A 17,600-nucleotide genomic window follows, 5' to 3' on the forward strand; every position below is an offset into this window, starting at 1 on the left:
CTAAATTATTTTACAATTAATACCACTTCCAAAATATAAAAACAAATACTTACAAATTAATTATCAAACTATACTTATTTAAAAATATTTAAAATAATAATACTAATTACATTTAAAATAAAAAATACAACAAATTTTTTAAAAAACAAAAAAAAACAAAAAAATATATCTTATGGATTGTCAATCCTTATGGTACTTACGAATTTTCAATCCATAAGTAACTTAGAGATTATTAATCCATATGTTAATCCGTAAGTTATATAAAACTTATGAATTATCAATTCGTAAATATTATATAACTTATAGATTCTTAATCCGTAAGTGTTATACACATAAAAAGACACATTACCTCCATTGTTAACAACTACTCCAACCACTTGTCGATGTACTTCTGTAAGACTTTCATCTCGATCAAAGTGGACAAATGGACTTCTCCTCTCACGAAAATGAAAAAACATGATGAAACCAAAAGAATGAACAAATGAATGAGTGAAGAATGTGAAAGAAAAATCTAAAAGAAAGAAGAGCACACATGAGTATTTTCGAAATATCGTAATATTTCTGGGTGCGAAAACAATATGCATGGTGCACCTAGAAGAGCGGTCCAGTAATTGGGAGTTGGCCCAATTAGCAATCCAAATAAGGAAATTGCTTCCTGCATTCCCCGAATTATTAAAAGTGGAATGAGATTATTAAAAGGACACGTCATGGATGATTCTATTCTATCTATTGTAAAGTGTTGGTGTTGGCACTGCCACACAACAGAGAGAACAGAAGAGAACCGAGCATGGTGATGGCCATGGCCATTTCATCTCCTTCTTACAACCTCACTTTCCTTCTTCCTCGCTCAGGCTCACTTCAACCTCTTTCTTTAACTCCGCCATCTTGTTCTTTTTTTGCTCAACCTCTCCGAAACCTTTCACTCAAGTTCTGTGCAAAAATTCAGAGCGTTGGAGTTGGAAGAGAAGGTCCAGCTTCCGATCCCAAGGCCGGCGTCTCACTTTACAAACCTAAATCCTACGAAGTTCTCGTTAGCGATGCCGCCAATTCCCTCTCTTATGCTCTTCAAGACGGAAAACTTCGCCTCGAAATCGATTTCCCGTACATTCACTTTCACTTTCTGCATTTGAATGAATGAATTGCATGGTTTCAACGTTATAAGTTTTGTATCCTTTTCCTGATTTGTCCCTGGGCTTTTGTTTTCAGGCCTTTGCCCAGCAACATTTCTTCTTATAAGGTACTACCTATTCTTTGCCACCTTTGATTGCTCCTTCATTGTATCATAACAACCTTGGCTGAACTACACCTCAATAGCTAGTAGTTTTTGTTGGAGAATTCAAGGCCTTTTTATAGGAATGTTCTAAACCACTTTCATAAGCTTAACCAGCACCTTCAATTTTGAGCTTAGAGCTTGCTAATATGATAAGTAAGACCATATAAGTTCCATGGAAGCTCTTCTAAACACCCCTAAGTTCCCCAAGTTTGGTTAGGTTATTATACATTTGTGAATTATTGAGAATGTTGTCGCATGCAGTGTTAGTATTGAAGATAATGCCTTTCCTTGTTATGGAGCATAACAAATTTTTACATTGTCTTTTTTTATACCTCACTTCATCTTCTGCTTCTTTTTTATTAGCAGTGACTTTCAACTCATCAGTCCGACTAGTTGATTTTACGTGTGTACCATGGACCAGGATTGCCTGCAGTGTCCTGCTCCATTCATAACCCAATGGCTCAAATTATTTTGGGATTATATTTTATTAGATTTTTCACACCTAGTGGGATAAGGTTGTTGTTGTTCACTTTTATTAACTTTTTATTGTATGAAAAAAAATGGTAGATATTCTTCTTGCATTCTCTCTCGAGCTGCAGGGAATCCAGCTCCCTGTACTATATGCCAGGCTAACACTGATTTCATGCTTTAAGAAACTGTTCTAATTCATAGTCACTTGACCTTTGTGTGACATGCTTATCTGAATACATTGCACATAATTTTCTCAAATTCCTAAATATTTCAAGGGATCTTCAGATGAGTTCATTGATGCCAACATTCAACTTGCCTTGGCTGTTGTACGAAAGCTCAAGGAAAAGAAGGAAACCAGAGCTTGCATAGTAAGAAGACACATCCTGTTACTTCCCTTCAAAATTTTCACGTATATATTTTTTTCTCTTTTCAAAATGTTACTACATTTGTGTCTCTTTGTAGGTATTCCCTGATAAACCAGAAAAGCGCCGGGCCTGTCAATTGTTCAAAGCAGCTCTAGATTCAGTAATAAAATTATGAATTTATTTCCCATCTGTCTAATTAACCAATTCACATTTAACTTGTAACATTTTTCTAAAATTGTTCCAGCAAAAGATCACACCATTGGAAAATTCTGTATTTACGCCATTAACTCTCATTTGATTGGCATTGATTCTGAATGAAGATATTATATTTTGCTGCCAGATTGATGGCATTACCATAGGTTCCTTAGATGATGTCCCTACTGGACCTATGACTTCATTTTTCAGATCTGTCAGGAACACCCTTGATTTTGATTTCGAAGATGACAATGAAGGTTAGTTCTCAGAGGAAAAATAGTGTTACCATAACTTTCTACGTAACAATGTTTTTCTAGTTACCATATGAGAAACTTATGGATAACAATTTATCAAATTATTCTTGAGACATATATTGGTGATGCAATATTGCTTTGTAAATTATGGTCATGATAAAATAATAATGTTTTGGCCATTTCCTTTCTTAAAAATGCAGGTCGTTGGCAATCTAGTGAACCTCCATCACTCTACATATTCATTAACTGCAGTACACGTGAACTTGCATATATAGAGAAGTATGTGGTATGGTGTTTCTGCCATTAGAAGGTTTCTCGAACCTCTTTTTTTTTTTTCATTTCAAATCTTCAATGTGCTAAATAAATTTCACTCTTATTTGTATTTGCTTGGTCTTGGTTTGTTTAGTCAGGAATATTTATTTTTTGTTCATTGGTGATAAATAATATGCAATAATATGTTTATTTGAGTTTTTTCATTTGATTTTGGGTCAGTAAGCAATATTCTGCAACCTACAGAGTTTAGCTGCTAGGTCCATCCCTTCCAGTAGCAACATCTTAGATAGTAAAACTTGATCTAGGTTCTGGTTTTTTATGCCCTTTGTTGGCAAACTATGGGAGTGATTCTTAATTCTTAATATATGTAATTATCTGCAATAGGAAAGAATTTATTCTGTACACTGGCTTCACCTAGCTGCTTTAGTTTGATGTATATCTTATCTTCTATTTTTATTATTTGGATTTTGCAGGAAAAATTTGCCACATCAACACCAACACTTTTATTTAATCTTGAACTAGACACACTACGGTATATGCTGTACTCCTTTTTTTTTCCTGATTGAGTTTTCATACATGCCTAACTATTTCATATACTCATGCTTGACAGAATAATTATTGAATTTACAGTGCTGATTTAGGCCTCCCGGGCTTCCCAGCCAAAGATTTGCACTACCGCTTTCTTTCTCAATTCACTCCAGTGTTCTACATCCGAATCAGAGAGTATTCAAAGGTACCACTTCTTTATTGAATTGTCTCCAGATATTGATCATTTAAACATTGATTGTTTCCTTAAACATTGATTGTTTCCTTTTCCTGTTTTTAAGACAGTTGCAATAGCACCTTATATTGTCAATTACAGTGGAGCTGTATTCCGCCAGTACCCAGGTGCAACTATATATTTATATGGGTATCTGTATATGCATGCACAAATACCCACACCCCCCACTCACACATGAACAATAAGCAAGATAATATATGGCTAAAAGCATGTCCAGGTCTTTTTTTTTTTCAATCTATTGACTCATATTATGTAAAATAAATATTGGGTTTAATGCAAACTAGAATAAAAAAGTAATAAATTACTGAGAAATTTGTGGAAAAAGTATGATAAACTAATACTTTTATACCATTTATTTGATATCAGCATCTATTGGTGTATGTAAATACACCATATGTGTAAATATATAGAAAAGTAATTTCATAATTAGTTTGTTAGGATATTTGTTAGTTTGTTAGAATATAACAGCTGTACAGTTCAGCTGTGGCTTCCTTCTATATAAGGATAGCATGTACCCCAATTATCACTTTAGTAATCATAATGAGCTCCACCATTCATTTCAATTCTGTTTAGCCTTTCCTAATATGGTGTCAAGAGCAAACGATCCTGTTTCTCTCTGAATTTTTTTCAAATCCCTAAATCTTCTTCTTCTTCCTGCTTCCTGCTCGAAGCTCCTTCAGTGGTGAATTCCACTGCTTCTGCTTCGCAATCCTTTCCAAACTCAGTCACTGAGCATCTCGATGATTCGAATTATCTTCATTGGAAGCAATAGGTTGAACCTGTTATCAAGTCGCACAAGCTTCAGCCTTCATTGTCAATCCACAGATTCCTCCGTGCTACCTCAATGACAATGATCGTGCTTCCAATCTCATCAATCCTGCGTTTGAGGCGTGGGAGGTTCAAGACCAATCTCTCCTGACATGGCTTCAATTGACCTTGTCGAAGTCCGTTCTATCGCGCTCCTCAATGCGACTCACTCCTACGAGGTGTGGGAGACGATTCATGAGTACTTCCAACTGCAGACGAAGGTTCGTGTGCATCAACTTTGCACTGACCTTCGCTCGGTTCAACTTGATGGAAAATCCATGTGCAAGTACCTTTCGCAGATCAAGAGCATAGCAGATGAACTCGTCGACATTGGCTGTACGGTGAAGCACGAGGAGTATGTTGATGTGATTCTCATCAATCTTCTGCAAGAATACGTGCCGGTCATTGCTGTTATTGAAGGAAATTTCAAAATGCCTCCGGTCAATGAAGTTGAGGCTCAACTTCTTTCCTGAGCCTCGCAACAATCGGTTTCGTCAGCAGTCCTTTCCGACGGTCAATTACGCGTTGCACGGTGGTTTTGGAACTCGCGGTGGCTCCCCTGGCAGTCGTGGTGGCTATGGAGCGGTGGTGTCTTGCAACGTGGTGGTGCCTCTGATCGCGGTGGTCATCGTGGCGGTGCTCCTGGCCATGGTCGCGGTGGTCGCTTTGCAAACTCTCAGTGTCAAATCTGTTTAAAATTTGGTCATACTGCTAATGTTTGCCATTTGAGAGCTGATAAATCCTATCAACCACCAGATTCTATGATGTATGATCCAACAACACAGCAACCCGTCAATTTCAAAAGTTCCAATACTTGGACGAATCCTTACAAATCTGCTGCTCCTAGTGCTATGATTACTGATTCCACCTCTCAAGGTGCTTCTGCTGAAGCCGACACTACTTGGATCCAAGACTCAGGTGCCTTGAATCATGTTACCGGTGCAGTTCAAAACATCACTCGGTTTTCACACTTTGATGGTCCTGACCAGATCTACACTGGTAATGGTCAAGGTTTGCAAATTAAGGGTTCTGGTTCTTCATCTTTCATCTCTCCCTTTAATTCTCAAGTTTCCTTTAAACTTAATAATTTACTCCATGTTCCTGCCATTACTAAAAACCTGTTGAGTGTGAGTCAGTTTGCTAAAGGCAATTCAGTATACTTTGAGTTTCATCCTCGCTTGTGTCTTGTCAAATCTCAGGAGACTCGTGAAATTTTGCTTCAAGGTGCTGTTGGATCCAATGGTCTCTATTCCTTTCCTCATCTAAGGCTGCACAATTCTTCTGTTTCTGCTGTTTCCCCTTGTAAGAATAAGGCTCATGTACAATCTGTCCCTGTACATTCCTTGGCTACTGTCACCTCGGTTGATGTTCCAGCTCCTGCTGTTTTGTCTTCTAGTTCTAGTACTCTTTGGCACACTAGGCTAGGCCTTCCAAATTTACATGTATTGAAGCTTGTTCTCAATCAATGTAAACTTGGTTCAGTAAATAAAAATACCTTTGACTTTTGCAAATCATGTGTTATTGGCAAAGCTCATCGTTTACCTTCTGCACTTTTTGATTCTGTTTACACTACTCCATTGGAGTTGATTTACACAGACTTATGGGGTCCCTCTCATGTGATTTCCTTTTCTGGTTATAGTTATTACATTGCTTTTATTGGTGCCTTTTCCAAATATACTTGGATTTATTCCTTAAAAGCAAAATCTGGGGCTCTCTGATAGGATGCACCAACCTTGACCCAAGAGGGCCACTCACAGACCTACGTACCTGCTGGACTACGTGCATGAATAGGACAAAAGCTGTTAGTAGTGCTAATGATAGTGCTGTAGTGCTTTAGATGGTGCTGTAGTGCTTTGGGCAGTATTTTTAGCACTTTTGCGAGTTTGTTAGAAAAGTGGATTGTTATTATTTTCGTTTTTATGCACGTGTTGTAGTAGAAGGGTCTAGAACATCCAATGATTGGCTCTTTAAATACCACGTAAAGCAATGAATAAAAGGCAGAAAAAAGTTTATCTTCAACCTTCATCCTTTTTCTTCTTATTGGAGATTACCTTGATCTCGAACTCAGGGAAAGTAGCGCTATCACTCTCACAGTGTTTCAACACTTCAAGTCTATGGTTGAACTTCAACTTAATCATAAGATAAAAAGTGTACAATCTGACGGGGCAGGGGAATTTAGACCTTTTACATCCTTTTTAGCCTCTCATGGCATTACCCACAGACTTATATGCCCACACACTCATCATCAAAATGGGACTGTTGAGAGGAAGCATAGACATATTGTCGAAAGTGGTCTCACTTTGTTGCATCATGCTTCTTTACCACCAAAATTTTGGGACTTTGCCTTTATGACTGCAGTTTACCTTATTAATAGGTTACCTAGTGCTGCACTCAATTTTGATATTCCTTGTACTGTCTTGTTCAAAACATCTCCAGATTATAATTTTTAGAAATCATTTTGCTGTGCTTGTTTTCCTCTCTTAAGACCCTACAATGCTCATAAGCTAGATTTTAGATCTCAAGAGTGTCTATTTCTTGGCTACTCTCAGTCTTGCAAGGGTTATAAGTGTCTTTCTGCTTCTGGCAGAATTTACATCTCCAAGGATGTTATTTTTAATGCACAAAGGTTTCCTTATGCTGATTTTTTCCCTCCTCCATCTTACCTCAATATTTCACTCTCCAACCTGATTTGTCACCCTCTTCTTCAGTCATTGAAACCCCTACTAATTCTGTCACTCATTCTGCATCTCAGTCCTCTCATACTGCAGCTACTGAGTCTGTTTCCTCTGAGTCTTCTTCTCAGTCCTCACCTCAACCAAATGTTCCTGTTGCTTCCCCTAGTTCAAACACTGGTTCAGGTCAGTCTTCTGCTGCTCAGAGTTCTGGTTCAGGCCAGTCCTCTGATGCTCAGGGCTCTGATTCAGGTCACTCCTCTGCTTCTCCGAATTCTGGTTCAATTTTCAACAGTTCAGCAAAGGATATTCCCAGAATTGTCAATGATCACCCTATGCAAACCAGATCAAAGTCTGGATTCCCAATCCTAGACTTCACCCTTCTCTTTTTCTGGTGCACAGTGAGCCTAAAACAGTAAAAATTGCCCTTGTGATCCTCAGTGGTTTGCTGCTATGCAGAAAGGATATGATGCTTTGATGAAGAACCAAACCTGGGATTTGGTCCCTCTTCCACCTAACAGGAAGGCAGTGGGCTGTAAATAGGTTTTTCGTGTTAAAGAGAATGCTGATGGATCTATAAACAAGTACAAGGCTCGGTTAGTTGCCAAGGGATTTCACCAGGTTCATGGTTTTGATTTTCATGAAACCTTCTCCCCTGTTGTTAAGCCTATCACTATCAGAATCATTCTCACTTTAGCACTCACTAATGCATGAGATTTGTTTCAACTTGATGTGAACAATGCCTTGTTAAATGGCTTGTTGGAAGAAACTGTTTATATGGTGTAGTCACCTGGCTTTAAAAGTGCAGATAAAGGTCTGGTATGCAAATTAAATAAGGCACTCTATGGCCTTAAGCAGGCTCCTAGACAGTGGTTTTGTGACACCCTCTACCCCTCACATATATACTAATAAAGGAATAAAAATTCAAATATTAATTAAAAGTATTTTTAAAACATTTTTAAATACAAGTCTTTCAAAGGGATAAAAGGCTCACTTTCACTTTCTTCAACATCATATTCAAACTTGTCCGAATAAATAATAAAGTCATCTCGGCTCAAACAATGCCGTCTAAGCTTCATACAATTAATATAGAACCTATATCCTAATGTCACATCCTATCAGAACGTTGTGTCCCGATGTCCTTCAGCACATAGTTCCTTAAAGCAATTCACCTAGTCATCTGCTCTCCCGAACACAAAGTTCAAGATCATCACAGGATCCAAACACAAACAACACACGGGGAGTGAGTTATCATATTCCTAACTAATAGAGAAACAAGGCAACTAGATATACATATCATATAAACCAAATAAAACTTAGTTACACGTAATTCACGTAATTCCACCACTTTGTCATTCAAAGTTCACTTTTCAATCATCAATCACATTACACAAGAATCACACGCTCTGATCAAGACATAATAACACATCAATTTCATAATAAACAATTAGCAAGCGCATGAAACAGTTATGCTAAGACTCAAGCCTATATGCAATGTGGTACATAACAAGACACACCACACAATGGGTTTGTCAGGTCACTCTCACTAAGTAAGATCATAGGGAGACCAGTCAGGGTCACGATGTTTTGCGAGAATGCTCCAACCATATGAGATCAGCATAGGCTTAAAGGAGCACTCAAACCTGGTGACCCCCAAGGCCTGCACTCCGAAGAGTCCGTCAGGGCCTCTCCCTCCTGATTCAGGTCCAGCCCTTAAAATCATTTTAACACACAGACACTGCTCGTGAATTATACAATACCCATGACCTCACACTCGTGTGTTAAACACGTACAACATATTGCGCTACAATTTAACATTGGTTCCTAAATAGGAAACCTACACTTTCTCTTTAACACTGCGCATTTACACTTTTCTCAAGATAATACTGGTCGGATTATTGTACAATTCATAGCTTACAACACAAGTAATTTCACATCAAGAGTTAATCACACACTTATTTACAACCAAAACTCATTCACAATTTCACATCTCATAATGTCACAATCCACCATCACATGTTTTCACGTATCTCACAATCCAACACATGTTCTACTTTACACTTTTACTCAATCTCAATAACAATATTATAATCTCAAGGCAACATATTATTCCATAATTCATCACATATTTCATTTATTAACACTGCTCATGAATTATACAATATCACGACCTCACACTCATGTTTCAAACATGTTTAACACAATTGCGTTACAATTTAACACTGGTTCCTAACTAGGAACCTACACTTTCTCTTTAACACTGCGCATAAACACTGGTCGGGTTATTGTATAATTCATAGCTCACAATATAATTAATGTAACATCAAATGTTAAACACATCCACTTATTTACAACCGAATATCATGTCCACACTTTAACATCTCATAACATCATATCAACCATCTCATAACATTCCTAATGATATTCATAAGGTACAACACACACATGTTCATCAAATTTAACCATAATATTCTCAAACTCCAACACTTAATAATTTTTGAAATCATACTATAACACTCTACAATATTATTTACATAAATTATTAATATAAATAACTACCTCTATATGTATAAGCTAACATACATCATATTGAATCACAAATATCAAAGTAAGCTTTCAATGCACAAATTCTAAATAATTATATGAACACTTTGGTCAATTTCAATTATAATATTAATTTTTTAAATTATATATAAAAATCTAAAAAAAACAAGAAAAGGAGAAAATACAAAATCAATATTTTTCTCTAAATTTTTCCTTACTTTATTTCATCAATTCATATTAATTAGAAAAATGCTCAATTTATAAGGTTCACGCTCAACACAATAGCATATCCAAATTTCATGAAAATCCAACGGTGAAAGTGTGCGCAATTGAATTTCGAACATCATATCCAAATTTCATGAAAATCCAACGGTTAACGAAATCGGGATCGTAGTTTTACCGAGACAGTTTTGGATTTCTGCGGGAAATTAAAATGCTACAATGCGAAGGGTTTTCCTCTAAGCTCAGATATGATTTTGAAATTCCCAACAGTGAGAATGTTAGAAATTGGGTTGCGAACGTGGTACTCAAATTTCACGACGATCCAACGGTGAACGAGTCCGAGATCATCGTTTTTCTAAGACAGGTTTGGTGGGCTGCGGGAACAAGAAAGGGTTTTGAGAGGAGAAGGGGAAAAACGAAAATGAGACCAAAAAGAGGCACCTGACTTAACATAACTATTTATACCTAGGGTACTCAGCCCAAGTTTGGTAGACTCAAAACTACTCTTCTACAGTTTGGTTTTTTTGCCAGTAAATGTGGCCCATCTTTGTTCACATACACACTCCAGCAGCAAACAATCTACCTATTGGTGTATGTAGATGATATTATTCTCACTGGCAGCTCTCCCTCTCTTATTCAGAAGCTCACAACTGAGCTGAATGCAAGCTTTGCTCTCAAACAACTTGGTTTGCTAGACTAGTTTCTTGGTATTGAAGTCAAGTATTTTCCTGATAGATCTATTATGATGACACAAAGCAAATACATTAGGGACTTGTTGCACAAAACAAAAATAACCGAGGCTCAGCCTATCTCCTCTCCTATGGTTTCCTCCTGCAAACTCTCTAAAAATGGCAGTGATCTCTTTCATGATCCTACCTTATTTCATTCAGTTGTTGGGGCACTCCAGTATGCCACTTTGACTCACCCAGAGATTAGCTACTCTGTCAACAAGGTCTGCCAGTTTATGGCTCAACCTTTAGACACTCATTGGACTGCTGTAAAGCATATTCTGCACTATCTAAAGGGTACTGTTTCTCATGGTCTTCACTTAAGACCTGCTGCTCTTGGGAAGCCACTCAATTTAACTGCCATGTGTGATGCTGACTGGGCTTCTGATGTGGATGACAGACACTCTACCTCTGGCTCTTCTATTTTTCTTGTACCTAATCTGATATCTTGGTGGTCTAGAAAGCAGCAAGTTACTGCATGGTCAAGTACAGAGGCTGAATACAGGGCTATTGCTCAAACTACAGCTGAATTGACATGGGTTCATGCTTTATTAAAGGAACTGCATGACCCTTTCTCTCCTCCTACCTTGCTGTGTGACAACAAGAGTGCTGTAACTATTGCTCACAATCCTGTTTTTCACAGCCGTACTAAACACATGGAAATTGATGTGTTTTTTGTTCGTGAGAAGGTGTTGGCTAAACTACTTCAGATTTACCACATTCCTGCCTTGGATCAGTGGGCAGATATCTTGACCAAGCCTCTCTCTCCATCCAGATTTGAGGTTCTTAAGGCCAAACTCCACGAGAAAGGATTTTCTTCTGGAAAACCTTCCACATGAGTTTGGGGGGGGGGGGGGGGTATTGGTGTATGTAAATATATAGAAAAGTAATTTCATTATTAGTTTGTTAGGATATTTGTTAGTTTGTTAGAATATAACAGCTGTAGCTTCCTTCTATATAAGGATAGCTTGTACCCCAATTATCACTTGAGTATTCATAATGAGCTCCAGCATTCATTTCAATTCTGTTTAGCCTTCCTGATAGCATCATACCTGACAAGGAAGACTATTTTTCCAGTTTATGTAACAACATTAATTTTATTTTTTTTTTGATAAAAGAAGAATGTGATTACTTGCTTATATATTTTAATTTATATTTGATTCTCATTGTATGACTAGCATACTTTTATTTGCTGATGATATGGATCATCCACTAAATTTTTTCTTCATAAACTGTTCACTGTTCAGGTCCTTGGCAGGTGATGCTTAAACAAGCAGATGGTTCTTATGCTTGCATAGCAGAAAGTGCAAACCGCTTCAGCCTTGGCGAGGTAATTTCATAATCTTAACATCATTTGCTTATTAATTGTAAATAGCTTCATGCTAATCTATTGACTGATATAGGCCAAAGAGGAATTGTTGAGGGTCTTGGGACTTCAAGAAGAAGAGGGAAGTTCCCTAGAATTTCTTCGAAGAGGCTACAAGGTGTTCTCTTGTTAGATAATCAGTTTCTATTAACTATATGCATGCTTGTGTCTTTTGTTAGTGTTCTTTTTGTCCTTGGTAAAATTTGCATTTTCCCGTGATCCTACACTGCATCCTTTATAATCTTTCTGTCCTACTTAAGAACCAAAATACAGTTTCAATTCTTTACAGTCTGTTCACAAAGTTGAGGCTGCAGAAGTTTCCATGGGTCTTCAGATTTTGTTCTATTTCTCTTGTTCTATTTGTTTATATGAAAATATCAATGGTTGTACTATAAGGTAGGTCTGCATTCAAAATAAGATCTAAGGGCAGACACACTGATTTTTGTGAAACTTCTTGTGGGTTTTATGTACTGTTATTCTTAATTTTATTATTCTTATATGCACAAGTAATCACCTTTTTTACATATTTATACAAATGATCGAGCTGATTCTCATTATGTTTGTTTGAGCATTGATTCAATTTCCTGCTACAGAGGGTTTATTATGATATCTTAAATCTTATTTGGCCTGACTGTAGTTCAGTTATAAATCTTTTGCCTGCATTGTGTAATATTACAGGCAAGCACGTGGTGGGAAGAAGATTTTGATTCAGAAGTATCTTCTGCATGGCGGAGTTGAGTAGTACACTGTTAGAAGAGACTGTTTTATTGCATCTGCATGTAGTAGTCATTGAATGGGCTCCCGTATATTCAAGAAAGACATTTCCTGCAGAACTGCCCAATTTTTATTTTTATTTGTTAATATTTCTTAAGGTAATATTTTTCCATTCTTCCCCTTTCTGTTTGAAAACGGATGTCACGCATGGCAAAGAAATGTAAGGACATCACGAACTCAATTGTAATTTGCAACATGTCTATTGTGGGCATCTACCCGTCCATGTCAATAGTTAGTGTGTACAATTGTTAGGGATACCGCATGCGCATATCCCTGTAGGGAGAGCGCCATGCAACCCTATTTTGTAAAATCTTGTTACATTCCTCGACTATGCAATCCGTATTGTGTTTGATTTTCACGTTTAATTCCAAATACAAAGATAATTTATCTTGCTTGGTATAGGAGACGAGAAAAATGCATATGAAACATATATTGACGTATTTTATTTGAAGCCTTAAGCTCCTGTCTTGGGAGTTATACTGAATATGATTAATGGTTGTGAGGAGTAATACCCCACGCACAGGATAATCCTTTACACTTCTTGTGCAATGTTAATAGAAAACATATTTTACGTTATGCTCATTGGTAAATATTTTGAAATTTACATACACAATATGACAGCTAATACTAGCAAGCCTGCAGACTTATTAAAAATGGCGTGCAAGTAGAGTTTATATCTAAAATCAATATCCATGGACAATCAACAGACTTGGAATCATGTTCTAGGTTACCCAAACCAAAATTTGTCACACCATATAAGCTAACACTGTTAAGTGATATCAGCTGATGAATGAATATCTTGCAATCAAGTTGAACCACGAAGGAGAGGAGGATCAGTCATCATCAAGATTACCAAAGTCAGGTTCCGGGGGCTTTTGGAGTTTGATCGTCTCCCTCGAACTTGAACCACGAAGCCTATGACCATGAAGTGCATTAGCAGCAAAGCGAGAAGCATAGACGGTTGTTCCAAGTCTAAGCCCTGAAGGGGAAACAGAAGTATCTCTACGCTTGACCAAGGCGCTTGCTGAACCATCACCGTTTTCATAATCAGAGTCACAGAATTCTTCTTCCTCCCTCCTGCGCTGTTCTGCAATCTTTCTCCTGTAATGCCGCCTCCACGCAGCTTGAATGTAGATAGCAGCCCATGTTCTCCACTGCTGCGAATAGAAACGGAAGGTGTGCTGAACCTGTCTGCTGTGAATGTGCCTAAACTGGGAAGCAACAAACTTCAACTCCTCTGCTTCCAAAGCAAATGCCTCAACCTCATTTATAGCTTTCACCGTCCTCGTCGATGTTGGCAAGCTAGCAGCAGATTTGGGGTCTAAGGCCCATGTTAGTAGCTCTTCTCCACAGAAGTCAGCTTCCTTCAGAAGACCTCTGTTGAAAAATCCACTTCTTCCACCATCTGTAGTGACACTCTCTAGACGGCCACGTATGATGAAGTGCATCTCATTAACTGGATCCCCTTCCCTCACTATGTAAGTTCCCTCTGTATATAAACTAGGCTTCAGTCGCTCACATATAGCATCAAGCAAACGTTCATCCATGTTGGCAAAGAGAGGAACCTGGATGAGTATACAAAAGACTTATGAACAAATGAAGACATATATCTCATGTCATAAAGAACAGGCCAGTATACTCACCCTTCTGACTAAATTCAAACAAAGATGCCGTTTGATATCTCTCCTGAGATCTTTTGGAAGACTCTGAACTAAGCTCTCTTCATCTACTCCTCGGGTGTTCAGCCACTTGTATTGGTCATAGCGTCTCACTCTTTCCCTTAGCTCCGGAGGAAGCAAGCGATGATGCATCCACTGCTCAGAGTCGCGTCTTTTGATCCTCATTTCCTCAAGACGAACTGACATTGATTGAAGGTAGGTCTATCCAGTTGCACGATAACACAACTATTAGAACTATGGTAATGACTCTGGTTCTTAAATGTATCATATTAATTAATCAAGACATCAATAATCATCATTGAAAGATAGAAGATACCTATACTGCAATTTTTTTCTTTTGTTTACCTGCATGTTTCCAATCAGAAGAGCAAAAAGGATAAGCCCCATAATAGCTATTACTATGGAAAACAAGACCTCTTTAGGGTAGGTACTGGTTAGAAGTCCCTGACCAAGTGTACTGTGGAACGCAAAACAGAAGGTGCTTAGGCTTGTAAAACTTGGGAACATATAGCAATTTTCATGTTATTGAAATGCACACGACCTAGGTGCAGGCAGTAATTTTAAGAAATAAAAATATAATTCTGCTCCAACTTAATCAAACATATGTGTTAACAACTGCAATAATTGGACTTGTGAGGTCAAAGTGTCAACATATCATCTTTAAATAATACTGAATAAAGTTCATATTTTAAATCTATAGGAACAAAGTAAATTTGTTTTGCATGTTAGTTGGCAAAGAAGGGAAATAGGTGAAGCTAACATCAAGTCAATGCTTAGATAATATGGGTCAAGTTAATTCATCAGATGGTATAGGAGTATTTTAAATCAATTGGTCGAGAGTTCAATTCTTCTTGTCCTTATAATCACACTAAAATCCAACACATGATAGTAGTGTGACCTCGGACCTGGTAGTTATCCATTCTTCTTGTTTCTTTTTCAATTTCTTTAGAATTTAATTATCATACACTTATAGTATAAAATAGTTTTATATAGTCATTCAATTACAAATCATTGTTAATATGACTTTTAAGATAATTATTATAAAAGTCATCAAACTTATCCTACATGATGGTTTAGATGACGGCACATAACATTTTTTCTCCTTTTTTAAGGAGATGTGTCAGACATGTAAATCAGAACATCTGATACAGAGAAATTTTATTTTTAGAGAACAAGACAAGGAATATATACCTCAAGTTTTGAAGGCCCCACCACAAACAGTAACAGAATTTAGGAAAAACTTCTACGGAAGCAACAATATCAGACTGTATAGCTTGAGAGAAGATTCCATAGTTAAATTCTGAGGAATCATCCTCAACAAAGCAACGACTTTTCAGAACAGTCTCGCTGACATTTCTCCAAGATTCATACCCTGACATATGCTTGTTCGAATTCGAACAGTACAAGAAATGTGTATTGCATCCTTCAACTTTTTTACAAGCATCCTTCCAGCAGGTGTCATTACGTTCAATGGCTAGTAAGTACCAGACAGAGCCAGTTATCTGTGCCATTACAAGAGTCAGAAGAATGAACTTATTACTACATAAGTTAGTAAATTCTCTACTTACATGAATTAATTAGCCTGTATGGAAAAAAAAATGGAAACTGCTATATCTAGGACTTCAAAGTCTTACCGCTTATTTTCTTAGCCTTGCAAAATTTCCAAAATACAAAACTCCATCGGTTCTTTATTCTAATTTTTACTTTAATGCACATAAATTGTAATATGGATAAGAACCACACCAACACTAGGGCATGGTTGAGTATCATCTTTGGATATACTAGCCTTATTTAGACAATAGTCCTAAGTAAGTAATCAAGTTCATGGTACATGCTGAGCAGCAGAGGATAACTAGAAAAGAAGGGTTGTTTCACAGCATGCACTTACATGACTAGCAAGCATATACCAGATCAAATAGTACATGGCACCGAGCAATGCGTTCTCAGAAAAAACACCCGCTGTTCTTTTAACTTCTGAAGCTAAAGGTAAAAAGCGTAGAAATCTTGGAAAATATTGCAGGATCACAATTCTCAACAGTGCCGTTTTTGTTTCCAGTACTTCTACACGTCCTGATCTGTATAGATATTTCCACACTATAATCTGCACCAAACATGAAGACAATAACTGAACCTCATTTGCACAAAAGTTTTCTAAATATAACTTGAATCATAATTATTATCAGTGACATGATAGGTCTAAATTAGTAGACATTAACAATTGTTTAGATTACTTAGTAGTTCATGAAACAACTACAAATAATCTTCTTGAGGGATACAATAAAAGATGGAAGAGTCCTTGTATTTTCTTGTCATTAATGATGCCTACATAACCTTTCATGAAAATATAAGCAGGATAGATATTATTCTTATTGAAAGCTTCTTTCTCAAACCTGTGGGATAGGCAGCACAGAAATGAAGTCAATGATGAAGTAACGTTGTAAATATCTCTTGGCAATCTTTGTAGGATCTATAACAAGTTCACCTCGTCCAAATACCCGAGATGAAGGAGCAATGTAAGCAGTGCGGAATTGAAAACTTATGCGGAGGAGATAAATGAAATCACATATTGTTCTCATTGGGACAGCAAAACTTGCTAGGTTGTTATCTATGGCGAGGCAAAATGACTTGTGGTTGAAATAAGGAAGGTAAAAGAAGAAGGGATCGCATGCTACAGAAACAATGCACAGAATCTCAAAAAACTTGTTCCAATACAGAAGGTTCTTATCTTGAGGATCAAATACTTTTTTCTCAGACACTTTAAGATCTTCTGGGAACACTGCCCAAGTAGTCACTCCAGTCTTTAGTGATCTTCCAAATGTCTTTAGTCCATCTGAACTCTTCTTCATTCCTTGCCTAAACGATTTCGATGCTCTTTTTCTTCCACGACCAGGAAGAGGAATAGGCAGAGAATCTAAATTGAATCTTAATTTTTTCATCCCCCTTGAGCTTGATGGCATAGAACAATTCGAATCCAGATCATCCAACCTACATTATCCACTGTATGTCAGATTCAAAGAAGCTTATGTTAAAAACTTAGCCTTAATTTGCACACACTTGACACTACACATAACACAATGATTATTTATCAAAGTGGAATATAACATAGCAAGGTTGATACGAAAATGAATAGCCTATGTACATGTAAGTGGAAAGAAATGTATTCAAATCCTATTAAAATTCTTGTTAATCCAACATT

At 37.1% G+C, this 17,600-nt stretch overlaps 2 protein-coding genes across 2 annotated transcripts; one reads left to right on the plus strand and one right to left on the minus strand.

Moving 5' to 3' along the window:
• The first annotated feature begins 725 nt into the window (after nucleotides 1-725).
• LOC114422503 (protein LOW PSII ACCUMULATION 3, chloroplastic-like) lies at nucleotides 726-13,083 on the plus strand. Its single transcript, XM_028388889.1, has 12 exons — nucleotides 726-1,101; nucleotides 1,207-1,237; nucleotides 2,020-2,112; nucleotides 2,207-2,269; nucleotides 2,450-2,561; nucleotides 2,759-2,844; nucleotides 3,305-3,363; nucleotides 3,462-3,564; nucleotides 3,659-3,719; nucleotides 11,833-11,915; nucleotides 11,989-12,069; nucleotides 12,630-13,083. The coding sequence occupies exons 1-12, from the start codon at nucleotides 788-790 to the stop codon at nucleotides 12,687-12,689; spliced, it is 1,146 nt and encodes a 381-aa protein (XP_028244690.1). The 5' UTR covers nucleotides 726-787; the 3' UTR covers nucleotides 12,690-13,083.
• Nucleotides 13,084-13,302: 219 nt separating this feature from the next.
• On the minus strand, nucleotides 13,303-17,383 carry LOC114422502 (putative cyclic nucleotide-gated ion channel 8). Its single transcript, XM_028388888.1, has 7 exons — nucleotides 16,795-17,383; nucleotides 16,293-16,505; nucleotides 15,596-15,906; nucleotides 14,750-14,861; nucleotides 14,369-14,605; nucleotides 13,783-14,290; nucleotides 13,303-13,725 (listed from the first exon to the last, which is right to left on the minus strand). The coding sequence occupies exons 1-7, from the start codon at nucleotides 17,359-17,361 to the stop codon at nucleotides 13,559-13,561; spliced, it is 2,115 nt and encodes a 704-aa protein (XP_028244689.1). The 5' UTR covers nucleotides 17,362-17,383; the 3' UTR covers nucleotides 13,303-13,558.
• Nucleotides 17,384-17,600: the final 217 nt, after the last annotated feature.

This window comes from Glycine soja, chromosome 8, assembly GCF_004193775.1.
Source record: "Glycine soja cultivar W05 chromosome 8, ASM419377v2, whole genome shotgun sequence".
Classification (NCBI taxonomy): Eukaryota; Viridiplantae; Streptophyta; class Magnoliopsida; order Fabales; family Fabaceae; genus Glycine; species Glycine soja.